The sequence below is a fragment of the Boleophthalmus pectinirostris genome, unplaced genomic scaffold (assembly GCF_026225935.1).
Source record: "Boleophthalmus pectinirostris isolate CB_2022bp ecotype Guang Dong unplaced genomic scaffold, ASM2622593v1 HiC_scaffold_7, whole genome shotgun sequence".
NCBI classification, from domain to species: domain Eukaryota; kingdom Metazoa; phylum Chordata; class Actinopteri; order Gobiiformes; family Gobiidae; genus Boleophthalmus; species Boleophthalmus pectinirostris.
In genome coordinates this window covers 21,252,547-21,271,909 of record NW_026571473.1, presented here as the reverse complement: position 1 = coordinate 21,271,909, position 19,363 = coordinate 21,252,547, and the positions used below count along the sequence as shown (strand labels likewise).

Sequence of the window (19,363 nt, the reverse complement as noted above, 5' to 3'; positions counted from 1 at the left end):
TTTTTACAGTAGAAGTTTGTCATGTTGATAAAACATTCTTGAACTAAATATGTTCATTGGGGCTGCAACTAATGCTTATTTTAGTAGCTTTATTTCTAATGTATACTGAGACTTTCTAAATACATCGACTGTATTGTGGTGACTGAAGGCTTGTTAATGGAGAATATTTACGAATGAAGTATATTACTGACGAAAATTCCCTTTTAAATTTTGATTTAATAATACCACTCTACTAGTCCTAATAAGTCAACTGTTGCAGCCCTAATGCTCATTAAACTGGTTTAATTTGACCCCATTTTAATAAAAAAAATAAAAAATTTAATATACAGTCTTTAGTGCTGGCTACCAGAAAGTGCATATAGAATTTATACTTGATATTGCTGGGTTCCAGATGACATCTCAAATTTCTATTATCCATATCATGAGGGCTGGTAAATTCCGTAATGTGGGTAAACTTACTTAAAATTAAAACTTGATTTCTGAATTTACCAATGCCACACCCATAAACAACTCCTCCCAGATAATGCTGTTTCATTGGTTTGTAAATAAGAGCTGTTGTTTTTTTCCAATGATCATAACCTTCCCATATTCAGGGTTTTTCAGGGTTTTCTGAGTGCACCATTACATAGCTTACGTCCCCGTAGGTTCTCTGCAAATCATTAACATAAACTGTGAAATGCACAAAATGAAATGCACAGAGGTCAAAGTGTTACTAATGAGGCCTTTGTTAAAAAACTTCATTGCAAAAATAAATAGTTAAAAATGTATTAAACTGTACATACTATATACAAGAAATGTATACATAATATGCTTATAAAATCAGTTATCAGTAAATTGAGCCCCAGCTGCTAAGACTGAGAGCATATTTGAATGTTTATATGTAGGGTCCTTGCACTGCAAACTGGATTGATAATTAATGTCAGTTTTGTAAGTAGAGTAACCTGCCGCTCTAAAATTATAAAGAAGAGATTTAATTTGATGGTACCACAGAAAAAGAGTTTTACATAGTCAGCGCTTGACAAGTTACGAATTTTATGCTCAAGCCACTCCAGCCATCCAGATATTAACTTTTAAACTAACTATTAACTATTAAAAATGCTGTAAAGTTACTTCGTTCTTCTTCATCTGAATTTGCCATTGTGATATGTGAGCTTTTCAGTCCAAATAAATTCCCTTGTGGATCAGTAATGTTTGTCTAATTCTAAACTGGTCATCATGCATACACTGAAGGTCTGAATAAGTTTTAGATTTCAACTAGAAAACTGTGGAGGTACCCTGTAATTAGTGCACATTCGTCTAACCTTGGTCTGAATTATATACTACCTTGACTGTCAAATTTCTGACTCATCATTAATGTATCCCAGACCGTTCAGATTTGAAATGTTGGCGAGGGAAGTGATGCAGGTGCACCCCGTTCTGTTTGAAGTCCACGGTGCAGTGATTATTATTGGAAATGCATGGTGTTCCCGGCACTGGCCCCAGCAGCTTTGCCTCTGAATCCCTGTTTTGGACGGGCACGTACTCCACAGGCTGCCTCTTCGCTTCGTTTTGAGTAGACGCCTGTGCAATTTTCAGGCACTTCAAATGTCCTCGCACCCAAATATACAAGATAACACCTATCAGGGAAAGACATAGCAAAGACAGCACTGTCACGGCCACCTCTAAGCTGGTCATCTTTCCCTTTTCTTTTTGATTTCCAGGAGTTAGTGGTTCAACAATCCCAAATTCTGGTGTAGAAGTACTAAAAAATTGATCAAAATTAGTAGTCTTCTTATTAGCAGGAGTAGTAGCCTGTCCAATGTCTATGCTTTTTTGCAAATTATAAACCGCCATTGTCCGGTTGTACGTCCTGCCGTTGATAAACTCCATAGAGTCACAAATGTAAAGACCAGTATCTGATTCGGAGGTGTCCAAAATGAGCAAGCCTCCGCTGTAAATGTAGTGTTTCCCATTGGAGTGAAGAGGTTGATTGTTAAATTGCCAATTGACTTCTGCCAAATTAGAATGAAGCTCACAAGGCAGTTGTACATTGTTTCCTGGTGTTAGAGCAACATCTGTGACTGCAACAGGATCTAAAAAAATAAAAGATAGTATGAGTATGATTTTTTTTTTTTTTTTTTTATCAGAAGAGCTGAGATATTACCAGAGACAATGTATAGATGTCAGGGTACTTTATTACTATAAAACTTTCACCATGCCACGCAACATATAGTGCAATACTCAACTATATCCTGTATCTACTAGGCCTGTTTTTCAACCTTTTGCCAATTAAAGCAAGCCAGAGAGACATAATGTAGTTCTAAAGCTCAAATTAATATAAGCATCTGAACCTCTGATTATGATAGAACGTGTACATTTTAAGTTCTAAAAACACACATTTCCTACATCTAGTTAAATTGTTCAATGACATGAATATTTTTCAATTAGGAAACATATTTTATTCTATTTAAGAATGCTGTACTGATAAGAAGAAAAGCAACTCAATACTTCATAACTTACCTAGCTTAGGGCACTGAGAGACATCGCCCTCCTTCAGACTTTGTATCACAGTGTTTGATACAGAGGAGGGTCTGCTGACAGAGAAGCACTGCTCAGTGGAGAAGTCCCAGGCGCAGTAAGGGTCCCGTGCCAGGATACAGTCCACACATGACTCGTATCGGCTGCAGTTACAGAGCGGCATCTGCACAGCGCTAAACTGTGAGCCTGCATATAGCTGGCCCTAAAAAAACGTTTAAAAATATATATGATGATTAAAATCTGAATGAAACTAAACTGGAATGAAACTATATAAACTATAAAACTATATAAAGCCGGCATATACCGACATTCAAAGCTACAGTTACATGACTCTCTTTACTAAAACCTAAACAAGTGAAAAGGCTAAGACCAGAGCAAAATTAAAATGAGTTATCTAAATGAAATGCAGCCACATACTAATTACAAACTACATATATACTAGAGCAATCACAATTTGGCTTTGTGATACTTGCTCACACCCTTACTTCTAATTAACTTCTTCTGTCTCAGGTCATAGTATTTAGGCTGATTATCAGTTGCTTTTAAAGAAAATGCCAAACGCAGTCCTTACGGAGCTGGATGAGATGCGCAGGCTGCTGATGGCATCATGGTTTTCAAAGACTTGAAGCTCTTCAATAATGAACATCTCCCCACCATAGTTTACTGCCTTCTGGATGAAACCATTTTCTGTGAAGAAAAGTAAGAGATGCATCAGCAAAAAATGTGCTTTTGTCAGTAAATGAATGAGCTTGCTGTAACATATATAGACTCACTCTGACATCAATATATTGGAACTATAACACTTAACTGAGGAGCTTGTCAAAATTTAGCCCATTTAGAATATTACAGTAAAACCAGAACCATTGTTTTCTAGTTTATATAGACATATTATTATTTGTAAGAGTAATACTCACCAGTGCCAATAAACATGACATCATAGGTTTGTCCATTCAGGGCCTGAACTCGGTCCACAGCGATCCGACTGAGCAGGGCTCCTCTCTTCACCAGCAGAGGCTCTCCACTGATGGGCCTGACAGCATCGTCCATTAAGGGGCGATCTCTAATGAACTGAAGAGTTTTATCAGGAAGGTCCAGGGAGCGGTTCAAGCCCAATTTACGGGCCACATTATTGATGCACTTGAACACACAGACATTTTTATATAGTTAATATATTGAGTGGTGTAACTGGGTCAGTTATTTTCATTAATATAAAGTTAATTTAATAATAATTAATTAATTAATTAATAATTAAATTTTAACTAAATGTTAGTTGCACTGAATGACATTTTTAGATGTCTCTGGCTTTAAATTCAGAATTTTTATTTTTTATTTTTAATCAAAGGGGCATATACGAAATGATAAAATATACGCTTTCATATACCAGAAAAACTACACATTTTACATGCCATTATATTGTCATTTTTTGAGCATCTGAAAACTGCAAAACATCACTGACCCAAGTACACTATAGTAATTAGGAGCGCACACAATATTGTAGTTTGTAGAAATATGCAACATCTATACAGTAATAGTACAGCAATTGCATATCAAATACTTGGAACCATACTTTGTTCAGTCCTAATTTTTCATCTTTGCATATTTTTTCTGATACACAATAGCGTAAACAGTAATTGACTCACCCCTCCTGGCCTGGGGACAGGTACCTCCCCAGTGTACATCACCCATTTCACATGGGATGTCTCCACAGCAACAGGTGTCTTGAACTTTCCCTCAGTGAAAATGTGTTTGATGTCAGAAACCTTGTATGCACACACAGCTGACACCTGCGACAAGCCTCTGGGGAAACAAAATTGCATGATTACTTTTGGCTTGACATTTAGGTATAATTCATCTTCATTTTCTTTGACTTACGACTGTGGAGTGAAGACTGTGTAAAAAAGGCTCTCTCTCCAGTCTTTGTGTTTGAGAAAAAACACATCCTGGACTATAGGGGGCAGACTGGGTTCAGGGAGGGGACAGTCTAGGCGAGCTTTCAGAAACGATGTCCACTTCCTTTGCAACGTTCTTTGGCCTCCCATATCACCCTAAAAAGACCATTTAAACATTACTTAATCTTGTATGTACTCATTATGGTAAACTTCAGTCTAAACTTGGGGTTACTTTGCAGACACGGGCAACTCGGGACACTGTCACTTTGCTGTAGAAATCGTACTCCATGGCATTTTCACTGAAGAACAAATACACTTTATCATCATCTCCATCAGGACTGTCCACACTCTCCTCCACAAAGTCCATGTAAACAAAGTTCGGTTCTGAAAAGACAAGAAATCAATATATGAGAAGTATATTAAAAGGACTTTGAGCCTATATAGCCAGACAGTTAAATTATCTTTTAGTTCAACTACACTAATCAGGCATAAAATTCTAACCACAAAGATTTGTCCCTTCAGAACTGCACCTGCCAGTCGCTGAGACAGTAGGTGACAGGTAAACATGCAAGGTAAAACTCTGCTCAGTTCTAATAGAAAACTGCACTGTAGTTTGTGCATCTTGTAACACACTCACCACTGAGCCAGGAGCTCTTGAACTCAGTGCGGAGAGCCAAGTTTGAGCTGCGTAAAACCACCGGTTCCGAGCCCAAAAAATTGATGGATGTGGCAGAATACAGATCATTTCCTGTTAAAAAGGAACAAAGGATGAGGGTAAATTCCTGGAAATGCATTTTTCATATTGTCTTGGAGAAATATCAGAAGAATATGCTTGCTTCTTATAAACAGTTTGTGTGTGATTAGTTTTTAGTGCCACTGAACAACAGAGAAAGCTTTTATGTAATACATTTATTTTCGATTAAGCTTTGAAACTGAGGGCTATAAAAGTCCAACTGAGTGATATGTGGCGGTTGTCTTCACGGATTTCTTCACACAGTGCTCACTACAGTGTCAGCACAAACCTGGCTCAGACACTCACCGACCATGAGGGAGGAGTATCTCTGAAAGGGATCAAAAGGACACTTCCCCTTCCCCTCCTCCTGCATCCCCTGCAGCCTCAGCTGTCCGCGCTCAAACGACTGTCGGAAACACAGGAAACAAAGGCTTTAAAAAACAGAAAACTGAGCCGGGCAGGAGATGTGGACTTTAACTGAGTCAAAGCCAAGGCCTGTTCTCAGAGTTTCAGCCAGATCACTTCAAATGTAAGGAGGCTGTGCAGGTTTTGTGTTGGGAAGCATTATGCAAAATTAATGTGATGTCAGCATTTCTTCTCCCCAAGAAAAAGATTTTATAATGGGAATGTATTTGAAACTTTCACAGTTTAATACTTTATGCAATCAAACTAACATGAAGTACAAAGAAACATTAAATAAGCAACAGATTTTTAAGGTATATCTTTGAGAATGAAAGTGCCAGCAATTGAATAATGCAAGATATATCACTTTAACACTCTAGGCAAAGTAAACACATTTCCATGAGGACAAGCAGGATCCCATGCTTGTTACACAATGCACCTTTAATTTATGATATAACCTTGCTTTGGTTTTCTTTGTGATTTCATTTATTGTCACAGTTACTTTTGACTAGTAAATACATTGTTCTATAGTCTAATGGCTATGTATGCCTTTCTAAAATCATGAAGCTGATTGTAGAGTGTAACTTATAGAGTAAATATAGATTTTACAGCCATTAAACCATTTTGTTAGTATTATTTTTTACTCACCATAAAATCACAGATGGGGCTGAATGCATTGGTACCACACACGTACATTGTTGTGTCATTCATTCGGTGAAGTGTACGAATGTAGTTTCGACATTCCACCTGCAACAAAACCCAGCCCCAAGTATGCCAAGGTCAATGCTATGTTAGTTCAGCCACGAAAACTCAAACAAAAATACAGATACATGTCCTGGTATGGCTGAGGACCAGAGCTCTGAGGGTCAGTTTTGAGGGCAGCTTCTCATGTCTTTATTTGGGTTTATACAGAGCTGTGAGTGAGGCACTTCAAAGAGAATCAAAAACAGCATGATATAAATGATGCAGAACTGTGTGGATTGAAGCAGACTGGTGGAGAGGTACACTTAAGTTTTTAAATGAATCGCATAGCCTGTGATAGTTTTTTGAAATATTATTTTCTTGTACTTGAACAATTCTGGCTAACAAAATTAATTCTAACATTATCTGATGACAGGATTTTCATAATTTTCCTCAAATGAGACGTACATGAGATGGCCACTTATTTTTTCTATGTAATATTAATTGTATTATTTGAGTACTCTTTTGGCTCTGCCTATTCCTTTATAAATGTAAATGTGAGTTAGGACTGGTCTCCTTTCATCAGTGTCATTTTCATTTTGATTATATGGTTTCGTATGAACAAATTAATGAGAATTTCAAATAAATGGGACTTTTCGGCCTAGTAGACTTGTACAAACACAATAAAAATTTTGTACTTTGAACTTTATTAAATTTAAAACTGGAAATTGAATGCCAACTACAATATTTTGTCCTATTTTAGACAGATCTGAACATGTATATATCTTAACGTCTTCTAACCTTTGGCTCCTGAACAGCGGAGATCTGATTACATGGGAGAGTGAGCCTCATTAAGTTATCCTATCCCCAAGTAAAAGTAAAGCGTGTGATAGGCTTAGGACTCTGAAAACAAACCTCAGCTTGTTTTCCCTTGTAAGTGCACTGCCTCTGCTTCTCTTCTGTCACTCGCCAATACACCTGCAACAACATCAGCACAGTCATGTCAAAGCACGCAGGGGCAGTGTCGCAACCAGCGTGACGCCAACATACACTAGCGTGTTAGCACTGTATGTGACAAAAGGAATACAAGGTTAATGAGGCAGACAGCTTTAAAACTACAAGATTAAAAAAATTGCTTTCTGGTTAACTTAATGGCAGTAACACATTTCAAGTTTTGTACAACTTGTATTATTGATTATTTTGGGGGGAAATTTTCATTTTGAATATTCAAAGTTACAAAAACAAAACACACTTAATTAAACACACTTTTAAGTCACGTAATCTGAAATATCTACTGTACAGGTAAAAGTGTAAATAATGGCCTAAAAATATAAATATGTCAACCAACACTCATCCATTTGTAACTGTCCAGCTCTGACATAAGATATCTTGCAACATATTCAAATTACCGTGGAGAAAATGAAAATATTTAGTCTATTTTGCCTATGACATATATTTTACTGTCTTCACGTACCGCTGACTTTTTGACAGAGATGTCACTCAAGTCCAGTGCATAAATGGCCTCTCTGGCTCCCAGCAGAATCACGCCCAAGTCCTCCTGGATCAGCATCGTGGAATAGTTGAAAACACCATCCTCTTTGAACAGTTTGAGGTCATCTGAAGGGGAGAGTCATTTTTTCAGTCAAAATAATAATTTAAATGTATGGGTTGAAGTCACTGGTGACCCACATGGGAAATCAGTGTAAGATGAATAACTAACAAAGTACTATTATGTCAAATTTATCATTTCGGTGTCAGTATTTTAAAAGTGCACTATGTAACTTTTATGGTGGAGGATGCACCACCTGCTTATTTCCACTGAGATGTTATTTCTTTTCCAACAGTGTTCCAAAATATAACTTACTCCAAAGCAGGTGACGCCACTAGGCCAGATCTGTGGAAAGGCGAGTAGGAATGCATGTTTTTTCAAGGTATATCAGTTGCCTGACGAGGGCCTAGTGCCGAGGTGTTGTACAGATTGTCCTACTAAATCTCACAGTTTGCAAGTGAGACGGTGTGTGGGACTTTTCTCCGTCTTCAGGGTATATCAGTAAAAACATCTATAATTGAATAAATGCAAGATATACTAGTTTAATGTCCAACTGTGGAACATTCTAGGCAAAGCAATAACGTATCTATGAAAACAAGCAGCACTCTCCACAAAGTTGCTTTTAATTTAAGTTTCAGTGTGCCTGAATGTGTCTGAATCTGCTTTGTACCAAGGTCATAGTGAGGTGAGCCATAACACACTCAACTTGAACAAAGGAAATAGTTGTAAATTACAAGGTGTAATACAACAGACGTGCTTGTGACTTACTGCTGTAGGGGACTGTCTTTCGTGGGATGCAGTACTGAGCGTTGGGTGAACACAAGGACAGATGGAGCAATAATCCACAGACAGTGATCAGAGCTGGGAGCAGAGACATGTTCAGAGTCCAGAGAGCCTTCACTCCAGCTCCTCCACAATGGGACACACTCAGAATCCGTTCATAGTCCAAGGTCCAAACACTGTAATACTGCCCTGGACATGTGCTGTGGCATCACGTTTCATCATTGGTTATAAAAGAAAAATATATCCAGAAGGAGTTATGTTGGCGTTAATCGCCAGTGCAATGCTATAGGGCAACTGGTGTCTGCTGCTGCAGGTAAAGAAGCCATCTTTCAGCTAAAGGGGAGAGGTGAGGGAGGATGTAGTCTTCATGGTGGCCCACTTCTCTGAAATGAAAGACAGAAGATTAGCAATCAAGACATCGTAGACATTATAAAAAGATAGCATTTCTGTCATCAAATTTAGATCGAGCGGTCTTAAAACTTTATAACAGATGATCATGGTAAAATGCTAATAGTTTAGTTTATGGGTTTATTTTAACAGACCATGTGCAAACACATTGATCTCATAAAAGAAGCGATGCTTTACACAACATTTAGCTAAAGCTAGTTTCCATCTGCAGTCCCCAGGCAGGTTAACAAGCAACAATATAAAATACAATATAGATAGGCAATTAATTATATTTTGGGTTTAATACAGCTCAAGGTTTAATTTTTAATTTTATAAGTAGATGGTATAGCTAGCAAAAGCCATTCACAATTTCATATCAGTCAGGTTGGTCTCCTCTCATTCAAAATGTGTTTGTCATTGCTAAATGTTGAACAGTCCTTACCATTCATATATGTATAGGCCAGGTTATTTGTGTTGTGGTTGTTGAATATGCATGAAACCTAATCACTCTTAGAAATATTCTGCATGCATTTACCAGTAGCATTTTGATCAGATCAGGGTACATTTATACAATATATTAGTTGGTTAATTAAAGAAATTTGAATCAATTATTACTAAATAATCACCAGTCACATTTTATTACCTTCAAAACAAGTCTCATCCAGCCTCATTGTAACAGAACAATAGTGTAGTCTAAGACTGCAGTGCTTCATTTACAGGAAACTGATATAAGTGAATTTGTGCACCCCACTCTCTCTTCCTCTCCAGCTCCTTCCTGTCCTCCTCCCTGATATCGCCTGTTTCCTCTGTACACAGCAGGGTTCACGCTATACTGGGACAGCTCAGGTTTGGGCATGCATGAAAATCACAACACCACTTCACAGCTGTAGAGCTAAACCTTTGGGATCCCCTCTAAATACAGACCTACCTACTTGTTTGGCAAGTTTGTTGACTAACCGAACAGCAAGGCCTCATTCAAAATTCATCAAGGCTTTTTTCCTCAGAATAAACAACAATGATAAGCTCCTATTCTTTGTACGCACTTCCACAACATTGTGTTTTTCTTCAAATACTGAGACTTTTCTAGGCTTGCTCAAAACAGGTATTCTGTTTGAAACACACTACAAAGTCTACACTTTTCGACTGAAAATGACAGACTCCAAATTTCCTCAGGAGACTCTAGCGCTTCTATGTTGTCTTTTTACATCAAACTACCTGCTCACACCTTGTAGTTACTTGACGCAGGAGGGCGAGTTCCAGCACGTATAGGGACAGCATGTGTGTTGTCAAAAAACACCAAGTCGTGCAGTCTTTTCCCAATGGCAGTGACAGAAAGGGAGGGACCACTACGGCTCCACACTGCACTTAGACTTGTTTTTTTTTTTTTCCACAGTGTGACAGATGCCATGAATGCTGCAGACAGAAAGGTATGACTACAATAATAGAAGTCACACAGCCATTGTCTTTATTTACATAGAGTGAAGCTCACTGACACATGTGGAGTATAGGCAAGGCAGAGCTGTTTGTTCAGTGGTTAACAGTACAACTTTACATATATACACACTGAATGGACCCATTGTGTTCTGTGGATACTGATGTTAAGATATACATTTCTGTTCGAAGCTTCAGTGATAAATTAATTGCCAGATTAAAAAAGAAGATTAAAAAAAGACATGGATTCAATTAAAAGAAATAAAAAGAAAGAAGGTCTGGTGTTTTCAATAGATCTTGCAAGTTACTAGGTCCTCTTAAAGACAGGGAAAAATGCAGAAGTTCGTAAAGAAAAGCTAAACATTTATTTACAATAGAAGTAGGTGAGCACACTAATGCATTTAATCATCAGAGAAAACTAAAATAATATTTAATGGCACCTTGTCAAAATGGGTTGAGCTACAGAATATATTGCTCATCATTAAATAGCTTTCATTTGTCATAGCACCGTCACAACTTCTTAAGAACTGGAGTTGTATTTCTGTTTTGGTTTCTACGCCATATATCCTCCATCTTTCCTGGTTCCTTTGTCTAATTGATTTATCAGGAAAGACCCTCCCATGGACTGCCTGACCTCTTCTCTCACAAAACAACAAACTGGTGTCAAATGCATTGATGAACATTAATAACATCTTAAATCAGGACATAACTCATCAATAAAGCTTAAAGGACAGCAGTTTCCAAGTACGTCTTTCCTATAGGGAGCTGACTGTGTTACTTTGTTCTGTCCTTGGCTGTATCTTTGTTTCTTTGGCACCTCACACAGTGGCCGTGTTGATAACAAAGCTGTCTGTTTAAAAGGGCGTGTGTAGTTATGAACAGTGGCGTTTAACCCAGTTGTGTTGTTTGTGAAAAGGGGATCAATGCTGTTACCAGCAAAGCAAGCAAAACCTGCTCAAGGATAATCTATTACACACACCATACAGGAAATACTGCCTTTGTGAGAAATTACAGAGAAGCACTATAAAAGATTACGTCATGTAAATCTGATACTGCCCCGCATTGTTTTCATGATGATGGAAAAATTGGCAACACTGAAGAAAAGGGTTTTGGACACAATTAAAGCTATAGTCAGTGATGAAGGTAATAAGGGCATAAGTTAATAAATTTGACATGTGCTATGTGAGTGTGCACTACTGAATGTATATGACCACTGGCAGGTGAAAACATCTTATCATGGTTTCAGGATAGGATAATTCATTTGTTGACTTTGTTTGGAACCAAATCGACATGAAATCAACAGCTTTTGGTCAACATATATTCATATGTATATGTATATTAATTTTTTAAAGGTTTTAGACTTAAAAATACAGAACACAGCCGTCTGTAGACTGCCTAAACTATCCCCATAATTTGTTGGTCTGATAATTTATGTGTAGGTTGCATGTATGTTTTTATGTGTGAGTTCAGAGGTTGGCACATGCTCTAATACAACAACACACTGGAGCAGCCCTGTGGCACTATCTCAACTACTTCAAGCACATCACTATTTTTAGACATCTTGAACTTGGCTGTTATTTTTACTATGGACTTCGATTACTAGTAAAAACCATTTTCCTTATGCCTTCCTGCGGTATTAGAGAAGCTATAATAAGAGATACTTCTTTTCATTAGTTTATGTATTTATTATTTCTAGCATGTCAATAAACAAAAGAGGAAAGTAAGTATGCATGTATCCAATACACTTTAAGAAAATTGTATACTTTGTGATTTGCTTAGAGTTTAAAAATAAGTGAGAAGGAAAAAACTGAATCCAAGCCTTGTCAATAGTAATATGTATTTTTTAACTTAATGATATAACATAACTACATATTTTATATTTTACTAGCAGCTCACTGAGTGTCAAGTGTGACCAATAAGAGGAAGTTCAGAGTTTTCCTACAAACTTAAGCTCAAATATACCAGTTTTGGTTTGTTTTTAAATCCACTGCAAAACAGCACCTGATACAAGCTGGTTCATGCAGGCTCCATTGTCCTCTCTGAGTCAGAGCTAACCGCATCCAAAAGGTGTGTGAGTCAGTCAGCTGAGAGTGCGTAGGATCACTTTTTGTGTGTCAGTATTAGTAACACTTTGAGGACTGAAATCTGCAGACTCTCATTTTATGAACACCTGTCTCCCTTATGACGACAAAAATCCAGTCCCCATAAAGTAAATCTTTTTATTACATCTACAACATGGTTTGAAGTTCAGATAAGAGTTAAAGTAAAGTTGAGGTAGGACTTAAGTTAAGATTAGGAGAATAGTCACTATGATTAAGGTTCGGATCAGTCTCCATGAAGATAAATTAATGCAATGTCCCCAAGTGCATGGAAACCCATCATATGCGTGTAGATGTGTGTAAACGAACAGTTAGAAGTAATATGGGCGTGGTTGTATTTTTCTCTTTTTTCGCTGTAACTGATTAACCCTGAGGCCTGTTTGACTGTTGTAAACTTATAAAACAGGTGGAATAACTGGCTCTGTGCTGTCAGTATTTGTCTGCGGTCTGTAAACTGAGGAGGCCGTTGGCACCACTACATCTCTGACACATTGCGCCATCGTTTGAGTATAGTAGAGGTCTCAAAGATAAATAGAAAATGGATTGCAATTTGAATAGTTGTAATTAGAAAAGGCAATACTGTTATATAGTCTAAACATCTACTCTGAAATTCAGGTGAACCTTGTAATAATTCAGTGGTTCATATTTCAGTGAAATGCATTTAAAATATAAACTATGAACTGAACCTTGGTTTTGAAACATGAAACATCATAAATCATTTGCAAATATGTGAAAAAATTAAAATGAGAGAGAAAAAAAAAGGTAAAATATGCAAATATTTCTCAAACCTTTCAGCAATTATTTATGTGTCCTTTGCAGAGCTCAAAATAACACATTTTCCTTTGGATCATTACTGTGTACACACTGTTAACCCTGTAGTTTAGACCTCCACAAACACAATCTGAAATGCACATGATTCTTATTATGTCTGTGCTCTCTCTATACTTTTACAAAATCATCACAATTGCAATATTTGCTCTAAATTGTTCAGTTAAATTTTGTGCATTGTCTGAAATCTGAGTAGTTCATTGGCACTGGAGTTCTGATCTATTGCTCCATCATTCAGGCCCAAACAGGAAAGTGCAGGCTGTGGGAGGGAGCTCACCTCTGACACTCCTGTTGTTGTCAGTGGAAAACAAAGTCCAGTTCAGCACCAGGTTAGACTGACTTTGTGCTAAAAATGTGAGCTACTGCAAATCACCATTAGGGATAGTTGTTGAGGCCTGTCATTTTCATTATGACATCCAGTGCAATTACCTGAAAATAATACTTTAAAAGTGCAAACCGTGCAGTTTTAGAGCCAAGGGTACTATAAATCAGATATACTTTGATACTTTTTTACTTTGGTCCAATCAGGATTGCCACATCTGCCCTCCCTGTGCTCTGGATCCTTTTCTCTCATACCAATTTGCACTACAATTTAGGCTGTATAATATGAAAAAAAAACACATTTTTCTATGTTGTATATGTATATGTGTATTGAATGTACTATTTGATACAATCTGTTAAATTAAATTAAATGTAAAATGATGTTACGCACCATTTAAATTACTAAATTACTAGCCCTGAATTACTAAAAATGAAAACTTAAGAGACTCAATGAAGACAATTATGATTTTTGAGGAAAATTATGAATAAAATATGTCTGCTTTCACTATAGCCAATATTTTAACAGTAGGGGTATCGTAGTGGTGACAGTTGTATTAATCGTAGTAATTGTATGTGTAGAAGTAGCTACAGACGTGGACAAAATTACCCCTCAGATAATAAAAGAAAAATCAACAATGGTCAATGAAATAACTTGAAACTGATAAAAGAAATAATAAATAAAAAATTACTGAAAATTAATCATCAGAATCATTACAAAAAAACTGAAAGAAACTGACCTGGACAAAAATCATGGTAGCCCTAGAAAAGAGTGAAAGTAATTGTACAACATTGGCATGTGAAACTTAGGTGTGTCCTTTAACTAGCATCACAGGTGTCTTCAAACTTGTCCTCAGTCAGTCTGTCTGTTTAAAGGGGGACATGTGTCATTGTGCCATTTGGTGACATGATGGATACAACACTGTACATGGCCCAGAGAAAGAAAACAAGAGAACTGTGTCAGGAGACAAAAAAAAAATCTATATCTATATCTATATCTATATCTATATCTATATCTATATCTATATCTATATAGACAAGCATGTTAAAGGTAAAGGCTATAAGACCATCTCCAAGCAGCTTGATTTTCCGGTGACTACAGTTGCACAACCTCCAAAAAAATTAAAGGTGAACTCGAAGGGCAAGGTACATCAGTGTCAGATCACACCATTTGTCGCTGTTTGAGCCAAAATGGACTTCCATGGAGGACACCACTACTGAAAGCAAATCATAAAAAAAAATAAAAAATTAGACTGGAATTTGCCAGACTGCATATTGACAAGCCACAAAGCTTGTGGGAGAATGTCCTGTGGACAGATGAGACAAAACTGGAACTCTTTGGCAAGACACATCAGCTCTGTGTTCATAGACACAAAAATGAAACAGACCAAGAAAAGAACACTGTCCCTACTGTGAAGCATGGTGGAGGCTTGGTTATGTTCTGGGGCTGTTTTACTGCATCCAGCACAGGGTGTCTTGAATCTGTGCATGGCACAATGAAATCTCTAGACTATCAAGGCATTCTGGAACAAAATGTGTTGCATAGTGTCAGAAAGCTTGGTCTTAGTTGCAAGTCTTGGGTCTTCCAACAGGATAATGACCCAAAATATACACCTAAAACCAATGGCTAAGAACAAAACATTGGACTCTTCTGAAGTTGCCTTCTATAAGCCCTCATCTCAGTCCTATTGAATATCTGTGGAAGGAGCTGAAATATGTGATCTGGAGAAGGCATCCTTCAAACCTGAAAAACTAGAGCAGTTTGCCCACGATGAGTGGGCCAACATACCTGTTGACCAGTGCAGAAGTCTCATTGACAGTTACAGAAATCGTTTGATTACAGTGATTGCCTCAAAAGGTTGTGCAACAAAATATTAAGTTAAAAGGTACCATCATTTTTGTCCAGGCCAGTTATTATTTTGTTTTTTTTCAAATGATTCTGTTAAACCATAGTTGAAAAGCATTGTTTGATTTTCATAAGATAGTTTTCAGTAAATTTATATTTATTTATTTTTTGTCAGTTTCAAGTTATTTCCGTGATCATTGTTGATTTTTATTGCATTATCAGAGGGGTACCAACCATTTTGTCCACATCTGTATTTTACTTAGCTACAGTATTTTGAGGTCTATGTTCATCATTAATTCTCTCTGCCAAAAATAACACAAATAAACTCAGATCTACTGGCCTTTGCCTATGATACATACAAAGGACTGCAAAACTGTTTCATTGCCCAACTCGTCTGACAACTCACAACTTTGATTAATAGGACCACTTCATTGCTTGTCATCTTACATGTAATTGATGACACATGTATAGAGTAAACTTGGACAAACCCAGTACTTGGTGACACACGCATAGGCAAGTCCAAGCAGCAACTTCAATAAAATATAGTAAAAGATCAGCCTGAACACCTGACACGTTTTCTCACAGAGGCAATATTCTAAGATGAATTGGTAAAGTTTACTATTCTAAGTCTGTTCAAACGGTCTGTCTGTTTGTGGGTGGGAGATAATGAGATATGATTATCTAAATTTCTGGATTATTCTGGTGAAAATATTCATGCAATATTATGACTATTTATCAGAAATGTACTAAAAACAAGCTTGTAAATGTTGAAGTTCAAGTGTCCCACAAAACATAAATTATACTAAACTTTAGAGTGCAGGAATATCTTTGTCAACCCTTAATGGAAAAATTAAACAGGATTTTTGCACTCCTTTGAAAGACTTTTTTTTGGTTGTCGTTTTTGGGTTTTTTTGTTATGCAATTGTTATTTACCTCTCAAGTAACTACAGAACAGCTTTGTATTAATAAAAGTTAAAACACTGAGACTTTCTGGGCCAATTACAATTAGTAAATAGTTTGATTACATCAATTTATATCTAATCCAGCTATTTTTTCAGCACCGATATCGGACACCAGTATCAAACTGGTGCTTCCTTAATTGTGATATAGGAGCAGTTCAATCAGTCATTTTTAAAATTAAGATCAAAATTTGGCAATTTACCTGGTTCATTTTAATCATGATCAGATTTTGGTGAAATGTGACCTTTTTTTGGTCAAATGAAATCTATAGACCAGGGGTGTCAAACTCAAATTCACAGAGGGCCAAAATTAAAAACTGGGACTAATTTGTGGGCCAAACTAAATATTTATTGAAAAATTCCAACAACATCTGCATGTTTTTCTGTTCTTTCTTTAACATTAAAAGTTTTCTTATTAAAATAAATGGTTTAATAATAGTTTTGCTTCTCGTGGGCCAAATATAATTATATCGTGAGCCAAATTTGGCCCATGGGCCTGAGTTTGACATGCCTGCTAGACCCTTTCCATGGACTTCCAACAGAAGACAACTGATATAATGTATTTTACTGAATGAAGGAATATAATAATAACTAGAAAAGCACTCAGAGAGCACAGACCTCTGCCAAGGACTACCCCCATTTTTTATATAAATTGCAATAAAATCAGTCTTCTGGATCAGATCCGGATCAGCCTTTGGAATATGAAAGAGGATCCCATTGTCCATCCCTGAGTCAAATCTCATGGGGTTTGGTCAATAATTAACAGAGATATTGAGAAACAAAATTTTTGGCCCCATTTACCACAATGTTAACTAAAATTTCAAAGTGATCCAGAATCCAGGATTTCTTCCGGATCACCCCCAAAATGAAATCAGTTCTTCCTTTTCATATTTCCAACAAATCCTGAAAATTTCATCAAAATTGGTCCATAACTTTTTGAGTTATGTTGCTAACAGTCAAACAAACAAACAAACAAACAGACAAACGCCAGCAAAAACATAACCTCCTTGGCGGAGGTAATAATGGTATATTTTAGTTGCATCCACCTGAGGTCCTGGTAACAAATCATCTGCCTTCTAGTGCACAGTCATTTACATATTTAATTTGGCATAGGGTTTATGCCAGATGGGGCCAACACAAAAAGTAGGCCACACCTCTTGACAAACACTGTTGTTTTTTTTTAGGTATGGCCTACATTGATTTACGCATCTCAATCTCTTTATTTAACCGACTTATGTAGCCTAGGGAATAGCACAAATAGTAGTATGGCAAATGTGGGTGGATTGGCAGTCAATTAAAATACATTGTTTGACAAAGTGAATTAAGGCACATTATAATATAAGACAAGCAGCTAAACACATTTACAAATCACTGTTAACAACATTCAGTTTTTTTAAAAAGTCCTTAAAGCCACTAATGCTCCAAGTGTCATTAAAGAGTTAAGAAATGATGGTGTGCATACTATCTGTCTCCACCACCTCTCACCCCATAACCCCTGAGTATGTGAGGCATGTCCCAGTAGTGTGACCCTCGTGTGAACAGTGACAGTTAAAATTGGGCAATCCCTTGGTACTAGCACACACCTCTGCTGCTCCTGTGCTTCAACTGCTGCTGCTGCTCCTGCTCTGCACCAGGGTCCTGTCATGAGCAGAATTCTCACCATTCACTGCACTTGAATTCACAAGTATCACGTTTAACCCCATGGTACAAGTGAAGCTCTCCGTGGGCTTAAAATACACTGGTGCACACCATGTTTTGTTTTGTTGTGAGGATAGGACACTTATAATCAGCTATGGGAGAAAGGTGTACAGAGATCTTAACTGTTAGAAGAATAGTTTGAAGTGATATGATACAGCCTTTATGTTTGAATCTGCGCATAGTTTACAAATTAACCCATGCTTTGTTAACAAACCAATAAACTAGTGGAAGGCCTAGTGAAAGTAACCTCCTGACACAGAAGCTTCCAACAGTTTAGCAGCAACAAAACATTAATATAAAAATAAAATAACACTCATGTCTAGTGTTTTTTTTTAGGAAAGTCAAATCAGTGACACTGTACAGTTAATATAGTTAATAAGTAGTATAGGTAGACTTAATTAAATCACATCTTATTGGAGAATCAAGGGGATTTCGGCATCATAAGGATTATCAATGAAAGTCAAGCACGTAGGCAACATTAACCTATACAATACAACTAATGGACTGACTGGAGAGGCTACATGACATAAGAGTACTCTAAGTTTTTTCTAATACAACTCATTTTACATAGACTTTTGTTTACATGTTTACCCAGTATGCTGATATATGTTATTTCAGAGAGCATGCAGACATTGCTTCGTAAATGACTCTAGTCTAGAAGTAGATTTGCAGTCTAAGTTGCTCCTAAACGGCGTCCTAACACTGCTCTGAACTGCTATTATTAGTGGAGGATATCCCATAATCTTATGCACAGAATTCACTGTGCACTCGTATGTCGCGCGCCACTGGCCCTCCATTTACGCACAAGGTCCACATATCCCCAATTCCCACAAAGCGAGCGGAAAAAACAGCTACCGACCCGTTAATTTTATGGGACACGTTCAAAGTCAGTTAGGTACAGTTTTAGTACTCACCAAGAAGTTATAGTAGTAATCCAAAAGAGAAAGAGTTTAGTTCAAAGCCCGTATCTTGTCTCCACCTGCGCCGCGGTGAGCGGTGCACTCTGGCCGAGGGGAGCGACTCTCTGAACACAACAGGACCCAGGAGGCAGCGCCCGGTCACGTGACTCCCAAGCTGCACCTTTCTTTAAATATCAGCCTGAACCAATCAGAGGGCAGCAAGAAGCTTTGTTTTGTTACCTTTAGTTTTCTGTTAGGTTAGTTGAAAATAATACGCTTTATCGGTTGCGCGTTGGTGGTGACCTGTTTTTGTAGGGTTAGGTGTGTTCTACACTGCAGAGGTC

The 19,363-nt window shown here is 37.3% G+C and overlaps 1 protein-coding gene across 1 annotated transcript; it reads right to left on the bottom strand.

Annotated features, from left to right (window-relative positions):
• Positions 1-701: 701 nt before the first annotated feature.
• On the bottom strand, positions 702-19,174 carry si:ch211-129c21.1 (uncharacterized protein LOC563087 homolog). Its single transcript, XM_055164478.1, has 14 exons — positions 19,035-19,174; positions 8,540-8,937; positions 7,697-7,839; positions 7,138-7,200; positions 6,190-6,288; positions 5,446-5,545; positions 5,044-5,154; positions 4,639-4,790; positions 4,390-4,562; positions 4,158-4,314; positions 3,432-3,654; positions 3,089-3,204; positions 2,500-2,719; positions 702-2,072 (listed from the first exon to the last, which is right to left on the bottom strand). The coding sequence occupies exons 2-14, from the start codon at positions 8,646-8,648 to the stop codon at positions 1,351-1,353; spliced, it is 2,388 nt and encodes a 795-aa protein (XP_055020453.1). The 5' UTR covers positions 8,649-8,937; positions 19,035-19,174; the 3' UTR covers positions 702-1,350.
• Between the last annotated feature and the right edge of the window lie 189 nt (positions 19,175-19,363).

Coding starts and splice junctions, on each gene's coding strand:
- si:ch211-129c21.1 (XM_055164478.1), bottom strand. CDS start 8,648: ATGTCTCTGCTCCCAGCTCTGATCACTGTCTGTGGATTATTGCTCCAT. Junction 7,840..8,539: donor AAAGACAGTCCCCTACAGCA/GTAAGTCACAAG, acceptor TCTCCCCTTCAG/ATGACCTCAAACTGTTCAAA. Junction 3,655..4,157: donor CTGTCCCCAGGCCAGGAGGG/GTGAGTCAATTA, acceptor TGTGTGTTCAAG/TGCATCAATAATGTGGCCCG.